Genomic DNA, 16346 nt, shown 5'->3' with positions numbered 1-16346 from the left:
CACCTTGAGATTACTTGGTATCACGGGTGAGCAGAATTTCTGTTCCCCAGTTTAAGTTGGACTCTTCAAGGAAAGCAATTGGTGCATGCTTTTAAATAATTTGGAAGGCCAATTTCATGATTATTCATCTTGCAAATAGGAGATTGAGAGATTTAGAGAGAAAATTATACAAAACACATTATACTTTCAAGATTCTTGATTCGAGATTGAAAATCTTAAGTGAGAAGATTGGGATTTCTTGGAGACTTCAAGGGGAAGAAAATTCATCGTCGACCTTCTTTTTGTAGTTAGATATTCTGGGTGACGAATAATCAATTTAATATGTTTTTGTATTACGTAAATGATTGGCTAAATCCATTTAGGATGATGATGTAAACCGTTGGTGTTTTTATTCAAACGTTTCTTCTTCCAATTCCTAATTTGTGTTTAAGTGGTAGATGTCAAGGTTTTAATTAATATTTGAATGAACGATCAATCTTTAAATATGTTTGTGCATACTTTGTTTCTGGCTAAAGCAGATATAATTGACAATCAACATATGGTCTTATAGAAGTAAGAGACAATTGTCTATACTTTGTGCAATCCATTCTAATAATCTTGTTATTGAATGCATTTTTACGCATTCGAATACGGCATAGGGACATTTCGGATCATATGTGACAATAGGTGCATCTCTACTTGAAAAAGATCGTTAGATAATATATGACTGTTGATTTCAATCTAATCATAAATTGGGTTAAAAGTGAGAATTTGAGAACTATAACGAATACTAACTAGAATCGAATTCCTAGCATTTTTTTTTTTAAAATCAATATATTTTATGTAATCTTTCATTCGTATTTAGCTAAATAGTCATAGTATAAATTAGTTAGAATTATAATTACTCAAGTTTAATCATCAATTTTATGTTTTTTCGTTTTAAGCTCGAATTGATTAAACTTAAACTATAATCTAAATCCTCATAACAACAATACTCTTTTATCACTTTTGCTATTACTTACCAATGAATCGGTACGCTTGTAGGATTTTGACCAAACAATAGTGAACTATCATCTCTCGACAGTATATTTTGTGGGTGATAAAGTACGTCAAGGTGTCATCCCCGTACATGGAGAGAGCCTTGGGGATCAACACCCAGATGGATAGCGCATTATATACAAATAGTATATTCCATTTTTTGTATGCTTATGTAAAACTAGTTACAGCAAACATTCATAGAAATTAGAAGGTGTCCTGGACAAGATTCATTTGAGAAGAAACAACATAAATTTAGAGAATTCATTCAAAAAGAAAAACAAAGAGAGAGAGATTATCACGCAAGGATAGGGGCAAGAGATGAAAGCACTTTAAACAGAAGATTATTCTGGAGGGTGATGGCAGTAATACGTGCAGATGCAATGGCTTCCTCTGCATTTTCCCATCCCGAGCGGCTTTTCCGAACATTTTGCCATACATTTTTTCAAGTCACATTTGTCTGAATTCATTTCTTTATGGCAACGATGCTCTGGAATCCAGACCCCATTAGCATTACTCATCTGCCAAGCTGCAGTGAAAAATTCAACTATTACACCATCTGTATAGAAGGAAAGAAATAGAGAGAAAGCAAAAGTAAAATAAAGAGAGAGAACCCGAAGAGAAAGCGAGCATGATGAAGACAAAGACTGCAGATGATGTCTTCATTCTCAACGCCTAGTATTCTCTTCCAAAATATTACCTCAACCCCTTTTGTGTAGGAAAGAAAATGAAAAACTTAATTCACATTATGCACTCTTTATACACTAAGCCCCTTTCGATAAGTTTTGGAATAGTAATTTTTTTTTTTTGGAAAATTTGTATTTAAAAAGTAGATAAAAGTTACGTGCAAAATATTTTATTATAAAAATATGTAATTAAAAATGAGTTTAAAAAAAAAATTAGAAAATGGTAGACAAGTAGAGGCAAATACTACGCTTTCATTTTTCAAACGCACTTTTATTCAAAAAAAAAAAAAAAAGAATTAAATAATATATTTATGAACTTTTATCAAAATTTACTATGAACCTAATTTTTAACCAAACCAAACAGGGGTTTAATGTGTTGTTCACTCCAGCACAAGTTCTTTTCTTTGTATTCACTCCTATTTCCTTTTCCTATATAATACTTCTGTTTTAGATTTTTTTATCCGATTAAAATTATTACTTCTTTCTTCTGTGGTATGCTTTGCTATTCCCCGTTATTCATTTACATATGACTCAACACTTTAACACAGCTTGCGTCCTCCCATAAAAATTTCATCGAAAATCGACTGACTCAATTCGTAATAAGCTTCCATTCTCCAAAACAGATGCATGAAATAAAATGAGAAACGTCGGTTTTATTAGCTTTATTGATGACATAAATATGAAAGTAGAATTCTAGATCACATATTAAGCTTTGATGTCCATTGCCTCATTTAAAGTAATGCTAAGTAGCTCTTCAACTGTCACCTCTACTATCTTACTTTCCCAAAGTTCCAATTATCAACTACTCGTGGAGTTACTCAACATGAAATAAGTCTAGCAACAAAAGATCTCCACAAGAAATTGACTCGACCATTCAATAGAAACATTCATGTCATTCATTCAAACAACTCGTCGATGAACCAAGAGCCTTTTCTTATGGAATGAAGACTCAGAATAGAGCTAATGTCGAAAGCAGAAAGTAAACTGAACTTAATACACTCACCGTTCCAAGCAAATTAATAGAGCAAGAACACCAAATAATATGCTTAATAACCACCCTTGAGATCATTGACCACGTCGTAGGGAATTGGTGTAACTGTTTCTAAAGTTGCACCTTCCACCATGAAGCCAGGTTTAGGGCCCTTTGGCTGCCTCTTAGTGCTTATCACTTCCCCTCTAGCTTTTGCTTCCACTTTTAGTGCATCATTTCTCTTGATTCTTTGCAGGAATTCCTCATGGCAGCGTGAGGGCTGCACATGCTCGACTCGGACATGGATCCTCTTCCTTATTATGCGATTACCAACCTGTATTCATTGAACACGAGAAATTTAAACAATAAAACTATGTAGTTGAGTGCGCAATCAAATAACAAAAGAAGGATCCATCAATTATGCATTAACTGCAAAAGCAACGATCAATTCTTTCTGACATCAGTTCCATGTACAGGAAAACTTCATCTCTACCGTCACCAGGTGAGAAAAGGACATTGGCATGAAAATGGGAAGGAATAGAACTCAAATTTCAGGAAAATTTGCATATAGATGGCACTAACAGACCAATAATCCAATATCAGGAACAACATTCAAAATTTAGGGAAAATAGCACATAAGATGGCAATGACAGAAAACGAATATTAATATTAAGATAACAAAAGATCTTAAATACCAAACTTATATGGCTTGAAGTTAACTTTTGACTTCACCTTCCACAGGATACAGATTCAGCATTTAAGCAAAAGAAATAAATATGATACAGTAAACAGCATCAGCTTCTTGCACATAGGCAGTTGCTGCACATTCAGTCTTTTTATTTACACATTTACAATGTCAAATATTTTATCCCATTTTCGCTTTTTCCAATATCACATTTGTGCGCCAAATCACAACTATTGAGCACTACTTTTTCAAGTAATTGTTAAAATTTATTCGCCAAAAGCAAAATCGTGAAATTAGAAAGATAAATCAGTTGAGAGTTTACTTCCCCTTCTCCAAGCGTGATGATTACATGAAGTAAACAAGCATATTTAACTTAACCATAAGTAAAAACTTTTAAGCAGAGCCATATGTATTAACACAAGCTCCTATAATCACACTAATATGTCCAGACAGATAGAAACTAGCAATCACTTAAAATCAGAAACACAAAATAGGTACATAAATAGAACCATACAAATCCACATGACGTGTGTAATAATCAAGAAAACAGGAGTGAACACTAGATTAAGATCATGATATAGCCACAACCCGCCAGCCACCCCCCAAAACAGAACTGCAAGAGTAAGCCTGAATTGAGTCAATAACCAGCAAAACCACAAATTTGTTCATATAACAAACTCAAACTTACATATGCTCAAGTCTCGACCAGTCATTTCCAAAATTAATTCACTACAATATCCACTTTGTCACCCAAATAACCACACATATATACAAAATAATTAACATACTTTTATCCCCTTTTCGCTTTTTCCAAGATCACATTTGTGTGCCAAATCACAACTATTGAGCACTACTTTTTCAAGTAATTGTTAAAATTTATTTGGCAAAAGCAAAGTCATGAAATTAGAAAAATAAATCAGTTAAAGAGTTTACTTCCCCTTCTGAAAGTGAGATGAATACATGAAGCAAACACGCATATTTAACTTCAACCATAAGTAAAAACTTTTAAGCGAAGCCATATGTAGATATTAACCCAAGCTTCTATAATCACACTAATATGTCCAAACAGATAGAAACCAGCAATCACTTAAAATCAGAAACACAAAATAGGTACGTGAATAGAACCATACAAATTCACATAACATGCGTGTACAGTGTGTAAGAATCAAGAAAACAGGAGTGAACACTAGTTTAAGATCATGACATAGCCACAACCCTCCATCCCCCATAACAAAAATTGCAAGAGTAAGCATGAATTGAGTCAATCACCAGCAAAACCACAAATTTGTTCATATAACAAACTCAAACTTATACATGGTCAAATCTCAACAAGTCATTTCCAAAATTAGTTCATTACAATATCCACTTCGTCCCCCAAATGCAAACATACAAGTCTACCAAAAGAAAAAAAAAATGCTTATAAAAGCAAAACGAGTTCTACGTGCTCTAATATAAACTAGTGGCTACCAAACAGTATTACTCAAAACATATTTACACAAAATGTAGATACAAATACGTATTATAAATTGATTAGACCTGTTTGTTGACTTCAACACCTATGGCACGTTTTGTGACGTTCCAGACGCGGCCGGTGCGGCCATGGTAGAACTTGTGGGGCATGCCCTTGTGAATTGACCCGTTCACCTTGACATCGACATAGTCTCCAATCTTGTAGGTCCGCAAATAGATTGAGAGAGGAGTTGGGCCCTTCTTCCTGAAAGGCCTCGAGAAAAGATCCCGAGTCCTCGACCTCAGTCCGTGTCCAGCAGGCATATTTGCGTTTCACACTCTCGCTTGCTTCTGCTCTCCCACGCTTCTTTGCGACTGCGAGAAACGAATAAAAAACCCTATATCAAAGATAAATCGATAATGTCTTGCGAATTGAAGTGGCTGGGTTTTTGGGATGCACGGGGCCCAAAGCCTCTATGGGCTTTTCTTTATTTTTAGCTGGACAACATACGAAAATACCTTTAAAATTAGATGGTGTTTTAAAAAGTTATATGATTTTTTTTAAAAGTAAAAGATACTGTGTAAAATTAAAAAGTGACACAATATCATTTTTTTATGAACTTGTGTCACTTTTTAAAAAAAAAGAGGTTTCGAGCTTGTTTGAGAGTGATTTTTTTCCCCCAAAGAACTGATTTTTTTACCAAAGAGTAAAAAGATGGGTATTATTTTTTACAATTATTTTTGTTATAGTTTATTTATTTTAACTATAACAAAAATAATTATAAAAAATAACACCTGAGAACCTGGTATCATAATGTCTCATTCAATGACTCATATAGTACACAAGTTGTTTAAGCGTCCACATGAACAACATGCCTCTACAACTTCCCAGTTTTACTAAATCATGCAAATATCACTTACATTTGAACTTTGAGCCTCTTGGACAACACAAGAAATCAATTTGCTTCTCGACTAGGTTCTCCCCATAATTGTGGAGTCGACGACAAATCAAGGAACACGCCTTCAACTAACAACCTTAAATTTAATGAAAATCTTGAAAAGCCGTGGCAATTAAAAATGAGTTGACATTGAAACCTGCAGAGGAAGTAAAAAATAATAATTATAACTCTCCGTTTCAATACATACAAAGGAAAAAACATTAAAAAATATGGAAAAAATGGGACCTTGACTTTGTCCTTCAATTTCTAGAGCTCTGAGTTAAAGCCCTGCTTCGTGACCTCAGAAGCTAACGAATGATTATCATGCTCTACCAATTTTGGTTCAAATCCATTCACCTCCCAGGTCCAACTTTCGTCTCCCACTGCGTTGACTATCTAAATATTATTTGTATCTCATTTGATTTGTTATATATACTAGATGATTTCATAGTGTTCGCAACCTAAATTTTGCAAATTTATTGCTCAAATTTTAAATTAAGAACATAATTTTGAGATTGTACAATCAAGATGGTGAGTCTTGTCAATGATAGTGATCCTAAAACTCAACCTTTTGATAGGTGTTAGCTAAGACATAAATAATTTCATATTATTGTTTGTTAAATGTCTCCAATTAATTTAATTGATAACAAAGTATTTTCTCATTTCTATTTAGAAATATATATGTATGTATGTGTATATGTATATGTGTGTATATATATATATAGACACACACACACACACGTGTGTGTGTGTACGCATTATGCCAACATCATAATTCTTCTTGCTATAGACCCTAGTAAAAGATAATTCTTTTAGATAAATTTACTTACCAAAGAGATAATAATATATCACACATTAACTTTAAATGCTCCAACTCGAATTAACATCCTAGAGGACAGTTAGTTAAGTTTATTCTAATACAAAAATCTTCAAACGAAAATGAAGTAATTAGTAGAGATGGTTCTATTAAGGAAGCATATACTCTTGATGAGTTTTTAGACATAACAAATTATAAAATTTCAAAAGATGTTTAAATACCTGATATGTTAAAAATTGAGATATCCCAACAAGTTATGTCATTATAGAAAAGAATAAAATCGAAAAGGAAAATGTTGTCGACAACACTTTTACATATGAAATACTGCACATATAGCAAGGAATCAAAATAAATGTGTCGAAATATATAGATCGAAGAAATAATTGGCCAAATAAATAGACACAATCCTAACAAATTGAATTTATTAGAGAAATTTGAAGCTATTGGATGTACAATTCGAATACCTAAAAGTGTCTACTATGCCAAATAAAAATATTAAAAGTAAAATAATAACGTAAGATGTATGACTCTTTACTTAATGAATTTCATGAAAACTTTGCAGATAGATAAATTATAATGGGGTTAATGTAATCACAAGTTTCTATTTTATTTGTATGACAATACATGAAATTTGATGTGCATATAATAAATTTGATTATAACTAACCATATGGTATGACTATTAATATTATTTTGAAGGATTTAATATGCATAAAGTATAATTCAAGTGATATTATCATGAATATGAGTAAATATGCGTTGTACTCTTTTTTCCTTGACCAATGTTTTGTTCCATTGGATTTTCCTGACAAGTTTTTAACAATACAACTTTTGTAACATATTAAAAAATAATAATAATACACCATTTTCCTTTATTACGAATTTCCACAGGATTTTCATAATAAGGTTCTAACGAGACATAACTTTTGTGTAATGAAATGTCAATAGCATCAAAATATTTACCTTCCTAATAACTCTTATATGTGTGAAACGCTCAATAAGATCATCAAAAGGTTTTTTTTGAATCATTATGTTATTACAGTCATCAAGTTTGTCCCATTGAATTTTGTTGAAGACATTGACATACAAGATATGAATTGCTTGATATAAAAATTGGAATCAGGAAGAGTTGTCGTACTCTTTATCCTTCGATCAAGTTTTGTTTTACTAAATTTTCTTGACAAGATTTTAACGAGACAATATTTTATTATTCTAATTACTTTCATTTGTTGACATTTTTGCCCCATCATATTTTTGCCAAATAATATTTCAATGAGATATTTTATTGTACAAAAAAATCATTCAAGTTAAAGTGTTGTAAATATAGTAACATTTATGAATGACTCTTACATCTTTGCAATCCTAGTCATTATAATTGTTGTATTAATTGTAACCCTAATTATTTCCTATAAATATGATGTTTTGGCTCTAATAAAATACACAGGTCAATTGATTTCTCTATATTTTCTTCTCTTTTCTCACTATTTTATAACATAAAACAATTTTTTTAGGGAGGATTAGTTTATAATTTTCCAGTAATTAACTTTCTCTTTCTTTCTATCCTCTATTCTCTCTATCTTATCTACCCATTAATAAAAAATGAACAAATATAATATTTTCTACGTTAAAAACTAAATCAATTAAATATATTCTATTTATAATTTTTATACAAATAAGTTATAGGCTATTGAGCCTTTGTTTTGTCTACCATTTTTTTCATATTTTACCACATTATTTTTTCTACAGTACTCATTTTCAACTACACATTCTTCATTAAAATAATATTATTCGTAAAAGAAAAAATTCTTATTTTTTAATAACACATTTCAACGTTAATCACTATTCCATAATACATTACTCACAAATAACGAGGGCACAAACAAGCACTTAATTACTTAGAATTTATTTTTTTCATACAAATTTCATGCTTGCTATAAAACGCACCCTAATTTAACTTTAATTAATTAAGTTAATTCACTTTTTGTCCAAGGTTTTGGAGATTTAGCCCCCGCTTCTTAAAACTTATGTTTTTAAACTTTTTTTTTAATCACATAATTCGTAAGATCCAAACATTTTCTCAGCTTTGAAACATATATGTTATCAAAATTTATCAAAATCTACAAAAAAAAATCTAATACTTATCCAAATCAAAAGGAGACTTATATATATTAGGTTTTATGACATACTATTATAAACACATTTTATTATCTAACGCAAACATTCTAATTTTAATACATAATTTGAAACAAAAGCACTTTACCTTTTTTTGTCATAGTTGATTGTTTTTTCGGTCCAACTAAAGCTGATTCTCTTAAAAGCAAGAAATGCCAAATTAAGAAGAATGTTTGAAAAGTATTTATAAATTATAAATAGATAAAAATGTGTGATGTAATACTTATACATTTTCAAAATGTGCAAATGAAAGGTGAATTGAGATCAAGTGGACAAAATTGAAACGTTTAAGAAAGCTCAACATCTCAAAACCTCGTGGACAAAATTGAAACGTTTAAGAAAGCTCAAGGACTGAAAGTGAATAGCATAAAACTAGTTGAGAAGTACAGGAATCGGTTTTATAATTGAGAGTCTACGCCGACCCAAAATCGAAACAGATGGGGACTCGAGAAGTGTACGAGGAGAAGCTGAGAACAGGAAATCTCCACCATGATCCCACCATTAAACCCGGCCTCGGATCGGCCCGCTGCCCCCGCTGCCTCTCTCTTTTAAACCCTAGTTCTGTACGTATATATTTGTAAGATAATGCAAATTTTCAACTTTGCCAATGATCTGTTCGATCATATGTCTCCGTGAGCATTTGGACTACCTTAATTTTCTTTCCCTGTATTGAAAACATACGTTCAACTGTTTTGGAATAGGAAAACTCGGAATGGGAAATCACTCCAGTTCTGCACGATGCCACTGCTGTGGTACGAGTATCTTTTTACTATTTTTTCTACTGCTATATTTGGCATTAAATTACTAGATTCGTATATGTTTTCGATTTTTAATGAATATAAAACTTTTGATTTTGAACCTCTGTTGGAGTTGTTTCTCACGTGGATAAGAGATAACACTGTAGAATGAAATCTGAAACTGTATAAATGAGGTCCATCTTATTGAGTGGCATTGAGTCCATTAAATAGTACATTAATGACCTAATGGGTGTGATGGACACCTTCTCAACAGAATACTTAACCTTCATCGTCTAACAATTACACCTAAAAGAAAATAATTTCTAACAAAATAACAAATGCAAAAACATACAATGATGAATAATTTGGCTATCCATTATCTGCCTCAATAGCATCTATATCAAACATTGTTGATGTCGTTATCATGTTTGTACTCTCTGTAAAACCTATTGTTTAACTTTTTCTTTCAGAGTTTGGAATTGTAGTCGACAATTTGTACATGGGTTACGGTCATGGTCATTTTCATGTTATTTTTGCCCAACATTTTTTAATATTATTTGGATTGCTTAAATAGGTTGGCTCTGGACTTGGTGGGATGCTAAGTGCAGTGCATGCTTTCAACACAGGTATGGAAATGGATTCTTCCCCTCACCTTCTCCATGCATGTTTCAATTATTATCTCATTGTGGTTCATCATTCTTGGTGAAAATCATTTCAGGGATCCCTTATGTCCAGAAACATGTGAAGGGGCCAAAGTGGCTTCCTTTTCTAATTGGGGTATGAGCCCCATTGTTTTCTTGAATTTTGCTATCTATTAAAACTCATTATTCCTACTTTCTCTTTTTCTATTTTCCTCATATCCATCCTTTTGCCTTTTCTTCTCTGGCAGCTTCCTCCTCTGCTAATGTTATCTACTGCTAGTGCTGCTTTTGGAGGTATACCTGATATTGATATTTCATGCATCATTTATATGAAAACATTGGAGAATTTTACGGTTCTTGCAAATCAAGGAATTAAATGCTGTCAATCATATATGTTTAATATGAGCATATAGCGACTACATGGAAAAAAGGGCTGGGATAAACCGTATATGAAATTATGTGACTAACAGGGAGGTCTCAATCTGGATCTAATAGTTCACTACTTTATCCAAATCAAAAGGAGACTTATATATATTAGGTTTTATGACATACTATTATAAACACATTTTATTATCTAACGCAAACATTCTAATTTTAATACATAATTTGAAACAAAAGCACTTTACCTTTTTTTGTCATAGTTGATTGTTTTTTTGGCCTAACCAAAGCTGATTCTCTTAAAAGCATGAAATGCCAAATTAAGAAGAATGTTTGAAAAGTATTTATAAATTATAAATAGATAAAAATGTGTGATGTAATACTTATACATTTTCAAAATGTGCAAATGAAAGGTGAATTGAGATCATGTGGACAAAATTGAAACGTTTAAGAAAGCTCAAGGACTGAAATTGAATAGCATAAAACTAGTTGAGAAGTACAGGAATCGGTTTTATAATTGAGAGTCTACGCCGACCCAAAATCGAAACAGATGGGGACTCGAGAAGTGTACGAGGAGAAGCTGAGAACAGGAAATCTCCACCATGATCCCACCATTAAACCCGGCCTCGGATCGGCCCGCTGCCCCCGCTGCCTCTCTCTTTTAAACCCTAGTTCTGTACGTATATATTTGTAAGATAATGCAAATTTTCAACTTTGCCAATGATCTGTTCGATCATATGTCTCCGTGAGCATTTGGACTACCTTAATTTTCTTTCCCTGTATTGAAAACATACGTTCAACTGTTTTGGAATAGGAAAACTCGGAATGGGAAATCACTCCAGTTCTGCACGATGCCACTGCTGTGGTACGAGTATCTTTTTACTATTTTTTCTACTGCTATATTTGGCATTAAATTACTAGATTCGTATATGTTTTCGATTTTTAATGAATATAAAACTTTTGATTTTGAACCTCTGTTGGAGTTGTTTCTCACGTGGATAAGAGATAACACTGTAGAATGAAATCTGAAACTGTATAAATGAGGTCCATCTTATTGAGTGGCATTGAGTCCATTAAATAGTACATTAATGACCTAATGGGTGTGATGGACACCTTCTCAACAGAATACTTAACCTTCATCGTCTAACAATTACACCTAAAAGAAAATAATTTCTAACAAAATAACAAATGCAAAAACATACAATGATGAATAATTTGGCTATCCATTATCTGCCTCAATAGCATCTATATCAAACATTGTTGATGTCGTTATCATGTTTGTACTCTCTGTAAAACCTATTGTTTAACTTTTTCTTTCAGAGTTTGGAATTGTAGTCGACAATTTGTACATGGGTTACGGTCATGGTCATTTTCATGTTATTTTTGCCCAACATTTTTTAATATTATTTGGATTGCTTAAATAGGTTGGCTCTGGACTTGGTGGGATGCTAAGTGCAGTGCATGCTTTCAACACAGGTATGGAAATGGATTCTTCCCCTCACCTTCTCCATGCACGTTTCAATTATTATCTCATTGTGGTTCATCATTCTTGGTGAAAATCATTTCAGGGATCCCTTATGTCCAGAAACATGTGAAGGGGCCAAAGTGGCTTCCTTTTCTAATTGGGGTATGAGCCCCATTGTTTTCTTGAATTTTGCTATCTATTAAAACTCATTATTCCTACTTTCTCTTTTTCTATTTTCCTCATATCCATCCTTTTGCCTTTTCTTCTCTGGCAGCTTCCTCCTCTGCTAATGTTATCTACTGCTAGTGCTGCTTTTGGAGGTATACCTGATATTGATATTTCATGCATCATTTATATGAAAACATTGGAGAATTTTACGGTTCTTGCAAATCAAGGAATTAAATGCTGTCAATCATATATGTTTAATATGAGCATATAGCGACTACATGGAAAAAAGGGCTGGGATAAACCGTATATGAAATTATATGACTAACAGGGAGGTCTCAATCTGGATCTAATAGTTCACTACTTGTTACAATGCATGAAGTTGGTTGTAACTTGTAGTCGTTAATTATAATTTTTTGAAGCATTTGATAATCTCAAGCTATATCTATGGCCACGTATATTTTATCCATTGCATTTTTAATTTTTTAGAATTGTTTCATTCTTAATTTACTCCCTTGATTTATACTTCCTATAAACATATGTTCCACTTTCTTTTATGTGTTTGATTGTTTAATCATAGAAAATTTCACATATTTCATGAAATTGCTTGAATGGTGAGTTGGTGCTTTTTCTGAGTACGGTAGTACGGGATCCTTGTGCCTCTGCCTTCTGAAATTCTATAAGCTGTCAGCTCCCCTTTTGGTATCTGACTTGGATTTTTCTATATTAGTTAATAATGTAGAGTATAATGGGGAAAGAATTTTAAAATCAAATTCGCAACCAGAATTACTTACACTATTTCCTTAATGTTTTTTAGAAGCTTTGACCCGTCTCATTCATATATCTTTAAGTTTATGATCAATACCTTTATTCACAGGCTACGCACTTCCAAAGTTCACTCAACTCACTGTGACATCTTATTATGCTGCTTCAAGTGCTTCACATTATGGTTTATCATTGCTTACTAGGCACATTGAAGAGGCCCACGTCTCCCGAACTCAACATAAAGAACTTAGATGATCAGTTGCTGGTGCACAAAATCTTCTTTATTTGTTTCAGTTGTGTAATGAACTCCACCTGTAACTGGAAGAAACATGTGAATCTAGCATATCTATGTATGCCTTTTCTTTTAAATAGCGAGAGCATTTCGTACCAACGTTGTTTATGGCAAGTACTTCAACACTTCACAGGTTACTACATGAAAGATACAAAAAGGTTGTTCGATTAAATATGTGGTATGTAATTTTTTTGAGAATCTGAACTACTTTAGCATTCACTTGTACATATTATATATTGTTTGCTACAGAAATCTCTGCCACCACTTTTTCATCTTACGTAGGATTTAAAAGATTGACTAATATTACTGTTGAAGAAGTAACCATTTTTAATACCTTAGTTTCCATGTTGATTGACCATTCGTTGTTACCAATATTCGCTCATTACTTCTAATTTGGAACTATACCCGACTTTTATGGTAGAAATGAATTTGGAACACCTGGGGAGAGAGCATAAGGATTTTTTTATATTTATTTTTTTATTAATTTTTTTTTATTTTTATTTTTTATGTCATTATGTTCAATAGATGCTTGGCATACCTTTGAGCATAAAAAGACTGCAGCCTGTATTTGTGAAATCATCTTTTGAGGTAAAGCTCCATACAAACAATATGAATGACTTATTTATGACGAGTAATGTTAATCTTTCGCCTGTGACAAACAATGGATTGAATAGCCCTTGTTTGGCCCTCATTTTTTGGAAATGAAAATGGGTAAAATAGTGTTTTTTTGAAAAATAAGTGGTTGAAAAAAAAGAAAAGTTTTCGATTTACATGAAATATCATTTTATGAAAGATTATGTGGTTAAAAATGGAAAAGAGAAAAATAAAATGTAATTTATGCTACACGAATGTTTAATAAATGCACAAGTTTCTAATTTCCTATTTTGTACGTTCATACCCGGCTTAATATTTAAGTATTTGACTCAGCATTTTCCAGAACCACAACTTGCAAATGCCTCCAATAAACCCTTTCTCGACACCCAGCTGGCTATTTAAAACCAGCGACAAGTACTTGGTACCGTTGCCTTGACTCATTGAGAAGAGGAGAGACCCACCAAATGACACTCTCCTCATATCTGTCTGATTTGATTGATAAGAAGCACATTTGCCACATAAATGCCTTCAAATTATCTATAATTAGATCATCACATTTCCTCCCAGTTTCACATTCTACCCTGCTCTTCTGCAATTAGTGCAACTGCATTTGCTTTCACATTCCACAACCTTTGCTTCCCAACATCCAGGGACAAAAGTTTCTACTAATTTCTTCCATGGAAAAAACAGATACAGAGAGAGGCTTAGAATATTTCTCTCTGGTTCGACCTGCACCACCAGTTAAAGAAAAGGCAATACGACTGTTTGGTAAAGAATTTGGAGGTAACTCCACAGTTGAGGCTCAATCAGAATCCAATAAAACTAATGCTGCAGGCAAAGAGGCAAATCGAGAGATGGGCAGCAGAAAATTTGAATGCCACTTTTGTCACAGAAACTTCCCTACTTCTCAGGCCCTTGGAGGCCACCAGAATGCACACAAGAGTGAGCGTCGACGTGCTAAGCATTCTTACCTTCAGTCTGCATTAACTGTGCATGTTGGCCTTGCTGATCGGACACCTATATTTGACCGGACCAATTATAACAAGGGTTCAGCCTCGACCCCTGTTATGGCTCACCATTCATTTAGCAGTAGAAGCAATACTTACACTGGGTTCTACGGAGGCTACACCTCTTATTCCCCATCACTAACTAATGAGAGTCCCTTGGCATTGCCGCGAATCTCCTGTTCCCCTACTTCTATCAGCAGGGAGCAATCAATTCATCAGCAGCCGTTGTTCTCTAACCTTAACTCGAGGCTATCATCAACCAGTGACTCTATTTCTCAAAGTGGGTTTGGGTACGTCTCAAAACTGAGCTTGAAAGATCATTTGTGTTTGGATTTACATCTTTGATGATCTCAACAACATTCCTTCCTTCAAGAGCAATATATTCTGTTTTTCCGAAGCAGGCTGTTACTTATTCCATGATGAGGAAATTCCAAGAATAATCACGCATGCACATTGATCCCTCAATTCCATGACTAAACATATGCACACAGAATAGCAGATTCTCTTCAAATTCATGGCTGATTGCAGGCACAAGGATCTCTTTAATTATTTCCAATTTATCCTTCATTTCCTTTATCTGCATGCAATTCCCTTTAGTTTCTTTTCACTTGTTGTTTCTAATGTTGTACCAGATCTTGACCTTCTACGTTGAGAATGCATTGAAATGACATTTGTCAGCTACTCAACTCAGCTCTACAAAACTTTATTATGATCTGAACATAAAATGAAATGCATATTGTTCCACTTATGTCTAAACGCATTAGGGCATTTGCGTGAAGATCAATTCTTTTGCAGCTGTATAGAGTAGAGCACAGAAAGACGTGAGAAGACAAAATAAAACTGCAATAAGATGAAAAAGGACATGTACGAATTGAAGTTGTGCACGAATTTAACTTACACTAATTTCCATAGTAGACTAGTAGTTTCAGTGGAACAACTTGTCAATCTTATGTGAAACGATCTTCACATTTTTGTGTACATTTTTATATCATTAATGAACTGTTCGTATAACCCCTCTGAGAAATAAGAGTCCTTTTTTATTATATTTTGTACGTACCGTTGAAATTTATATGACGTGAAGCGATTAGTAATGGATTTGTGGTGGAACTTCTTGGTGCAAATGGAGCCACATAGAGCGACGGTGGACGACTTCAATCCACTTAATTATCGGAAAAACCAACCGATACAATCAATAGTCTTTCTGTATATTGAGAAAAGATGACGGTACATGGACACTACGCAACCTTGTGTTTTATATTGATTTAGGAACCATTAATAAATTTGTTTCAATAATTTTTTCATACATCACTGCACTTCCACTTGACACTTATCGTAATGATTAACAGCTCGTCTCGCCGTGACCTTCTCTTGAATTCTCGAACGAGTTAAATAATATGGTTCTATTTCTCAATCTTTCGGGACCTGAAGCTATTTTTGTAATAGGATCGTCTTTAGTAGAATTATTCTGCGAAAGTGCTAGTGTTCATCGAAGAAAATTGCCCGAACACTTGTTATTTTATTTGAGTTTAGGTTTAAGTCTGACGAGAATAATATTCTTTGACTAGCAATTAG

At 33.2% G+C, this 16346-nt stretch overlaps 3 protein-coding genes across 9 annotated transcripts; 2 read left to right on the top strand and 1 right to left on the bottom strand.

Moving 5' to 3' along the window:
* Positions 1 to 1217: 1217 nt before the first annotated feature.
* On the bottom strand, positions 1218 to 5228 carry LOC111399492 (60S ribosomal protein L21-2). Of its 2 annotated transcripts, XM_023026841.1 has the most exons (3): positions 4892 to 5228; positions 2704 to 3004; positions 1218 to 1543 (listed from the first exon to the last, which is right to left on the bottom strand). In XM_023026841.1, the coding sequence occupies exons 1-2, from the start codon at positions 5126 to 5128 to the stop codon at positions 2747 to 2749; spliced, it is 495 nt and encodes a 164-aa protein (XP_022882609.1). In that variant the 5' UTR covers positions 5129 to 5228; the 3' UTR covers positions 1218 to 1543; positions 2704 to 2746. The 2 variants fall into 2 exon arrangements, with proteins under 2 accessions (XP_022882609.1, XP_022882608.1); XM_023026840.1 differs by lacking the exon at positions 1218 to 1543 and having other exon boundaries at positions 2551 to 3004.
* Positions 5229 to 9105: 3877 nt separating this feature from the next.
* On the top strand, positions 9106 to 13400 carry LOC111399491. Of its 6 annotated transcripts, none has more exons than XM_023026836.1 (6): positions 9106 to 9293; positions 9432 to 9482; positions 10042 to 10093; positions 10186 to 10244; positions 12226 to 12271; positions 13085 to 13400. In XM_023026836.1, exons 1-6 carry the CDS (start codon positions 9168 to 9170, stop codon positions 13342 to 13344), a joined length of 594 nt encoding a protein of 197 aa, XP_022882604.1. In that variant the 5' UTR covers positions 9106 to 9167; the 3' UTR covers positions 13345 to 13400. The 6 variants fall into 6 exon arrangements, with proteins under 6 accessions (XP_022882604.1, XP_022882603.1, XP_022882607.1 ...); XM_023026835.1 differs by lacking the exon at positions 12226 to 12271 and adding an exon at positions 10357 to 10402 and having other exon boundaries at positions 9107 to 9293; XM_023026839.1 differs by lacking the exon at positions 12226 to 12271 and adding an exon at positions 10357 to 10402 and having other exon boundaries at positions 9110 to 9293; positions 12994 to 13400.
* A 1044-nt stretch (positions 13401 to 14444) lies between these two features.
* On the top strand, positions 14445 to 15119 carry LOC111399856 (zinc finger protein GIS2-like). The gene has a single exon (XM_023027349.1). It carries the CDS (start codon positions 14445 to 14447, stop codon positions 15117 to 15119), a length of 675 nt encoding a protein of 224 aa, XP_022883117.1.
* The last annotated feature ends 1227 nt before the right edge of the window (positions 15120 to 16346 follow it).

Source organism: Olea europaea, chromosome 9 (genome assembly GCF_002742605.1).
Source record: "Olea europaea var. sylvestris chromosome 9, O_europaea_v1, whole genome shotgun sequence".
Taxonomy (NCBI): domain Eukaryota; kingdom Viridiplantae; phylum Streptophyta; class Magnoliopsida; order Lamiales; family Oleaceae; genus Olea; species Olea europaea.
The sequence above is the reverse complement of the archived record's forward strand: the minus strand, read 5'-3'. Positions and strand labels throughout refer to the sequence as shown.

Coding starts and splice junctions, on each gene's coding strand:
- LOC111399492 (XM_023026841.1), bottom strand. CDS start 5,128: ATGCCTGCTGGACACGGACTGAGGTCGAGGACTCGGGATCTTTTCTCG. Junction 3,005..4,891: donor GTGTTGAAGTCAACAAACAG/GTCTAATCAATT, acceptor CAATGAATACAG/GTTGGTAATCGCATAATAAG.
- LOC111399491 (XM_023026836.1), top strand. CDS start 9,168: ATGGGGACTCGAGAAGTGTACGAGGAGAAGCTGAGAACAGGAAATCTC. Junction 10,094..10,185: donor AGTGCATGCTTTCAACACAG/GTATGGAAATGG, acceptor AAATCATTTCAG/GGATCCCTTATGTCCAGAAA. Junction 10,245..12,225: donor GGCTTCCTTTTCTAATTGGG/GTATGAGCCCCA, acceptor CTTCTCTGGCAG/CTTCCTCCTCTGCTAATGTT.
- LOC111399856 (XM_023027349.1), top strand. CDS start 14,445: ATGGAAAAAACAGATACAGAGAGAGGCTTAGAATATTTCTCTCTGGTT.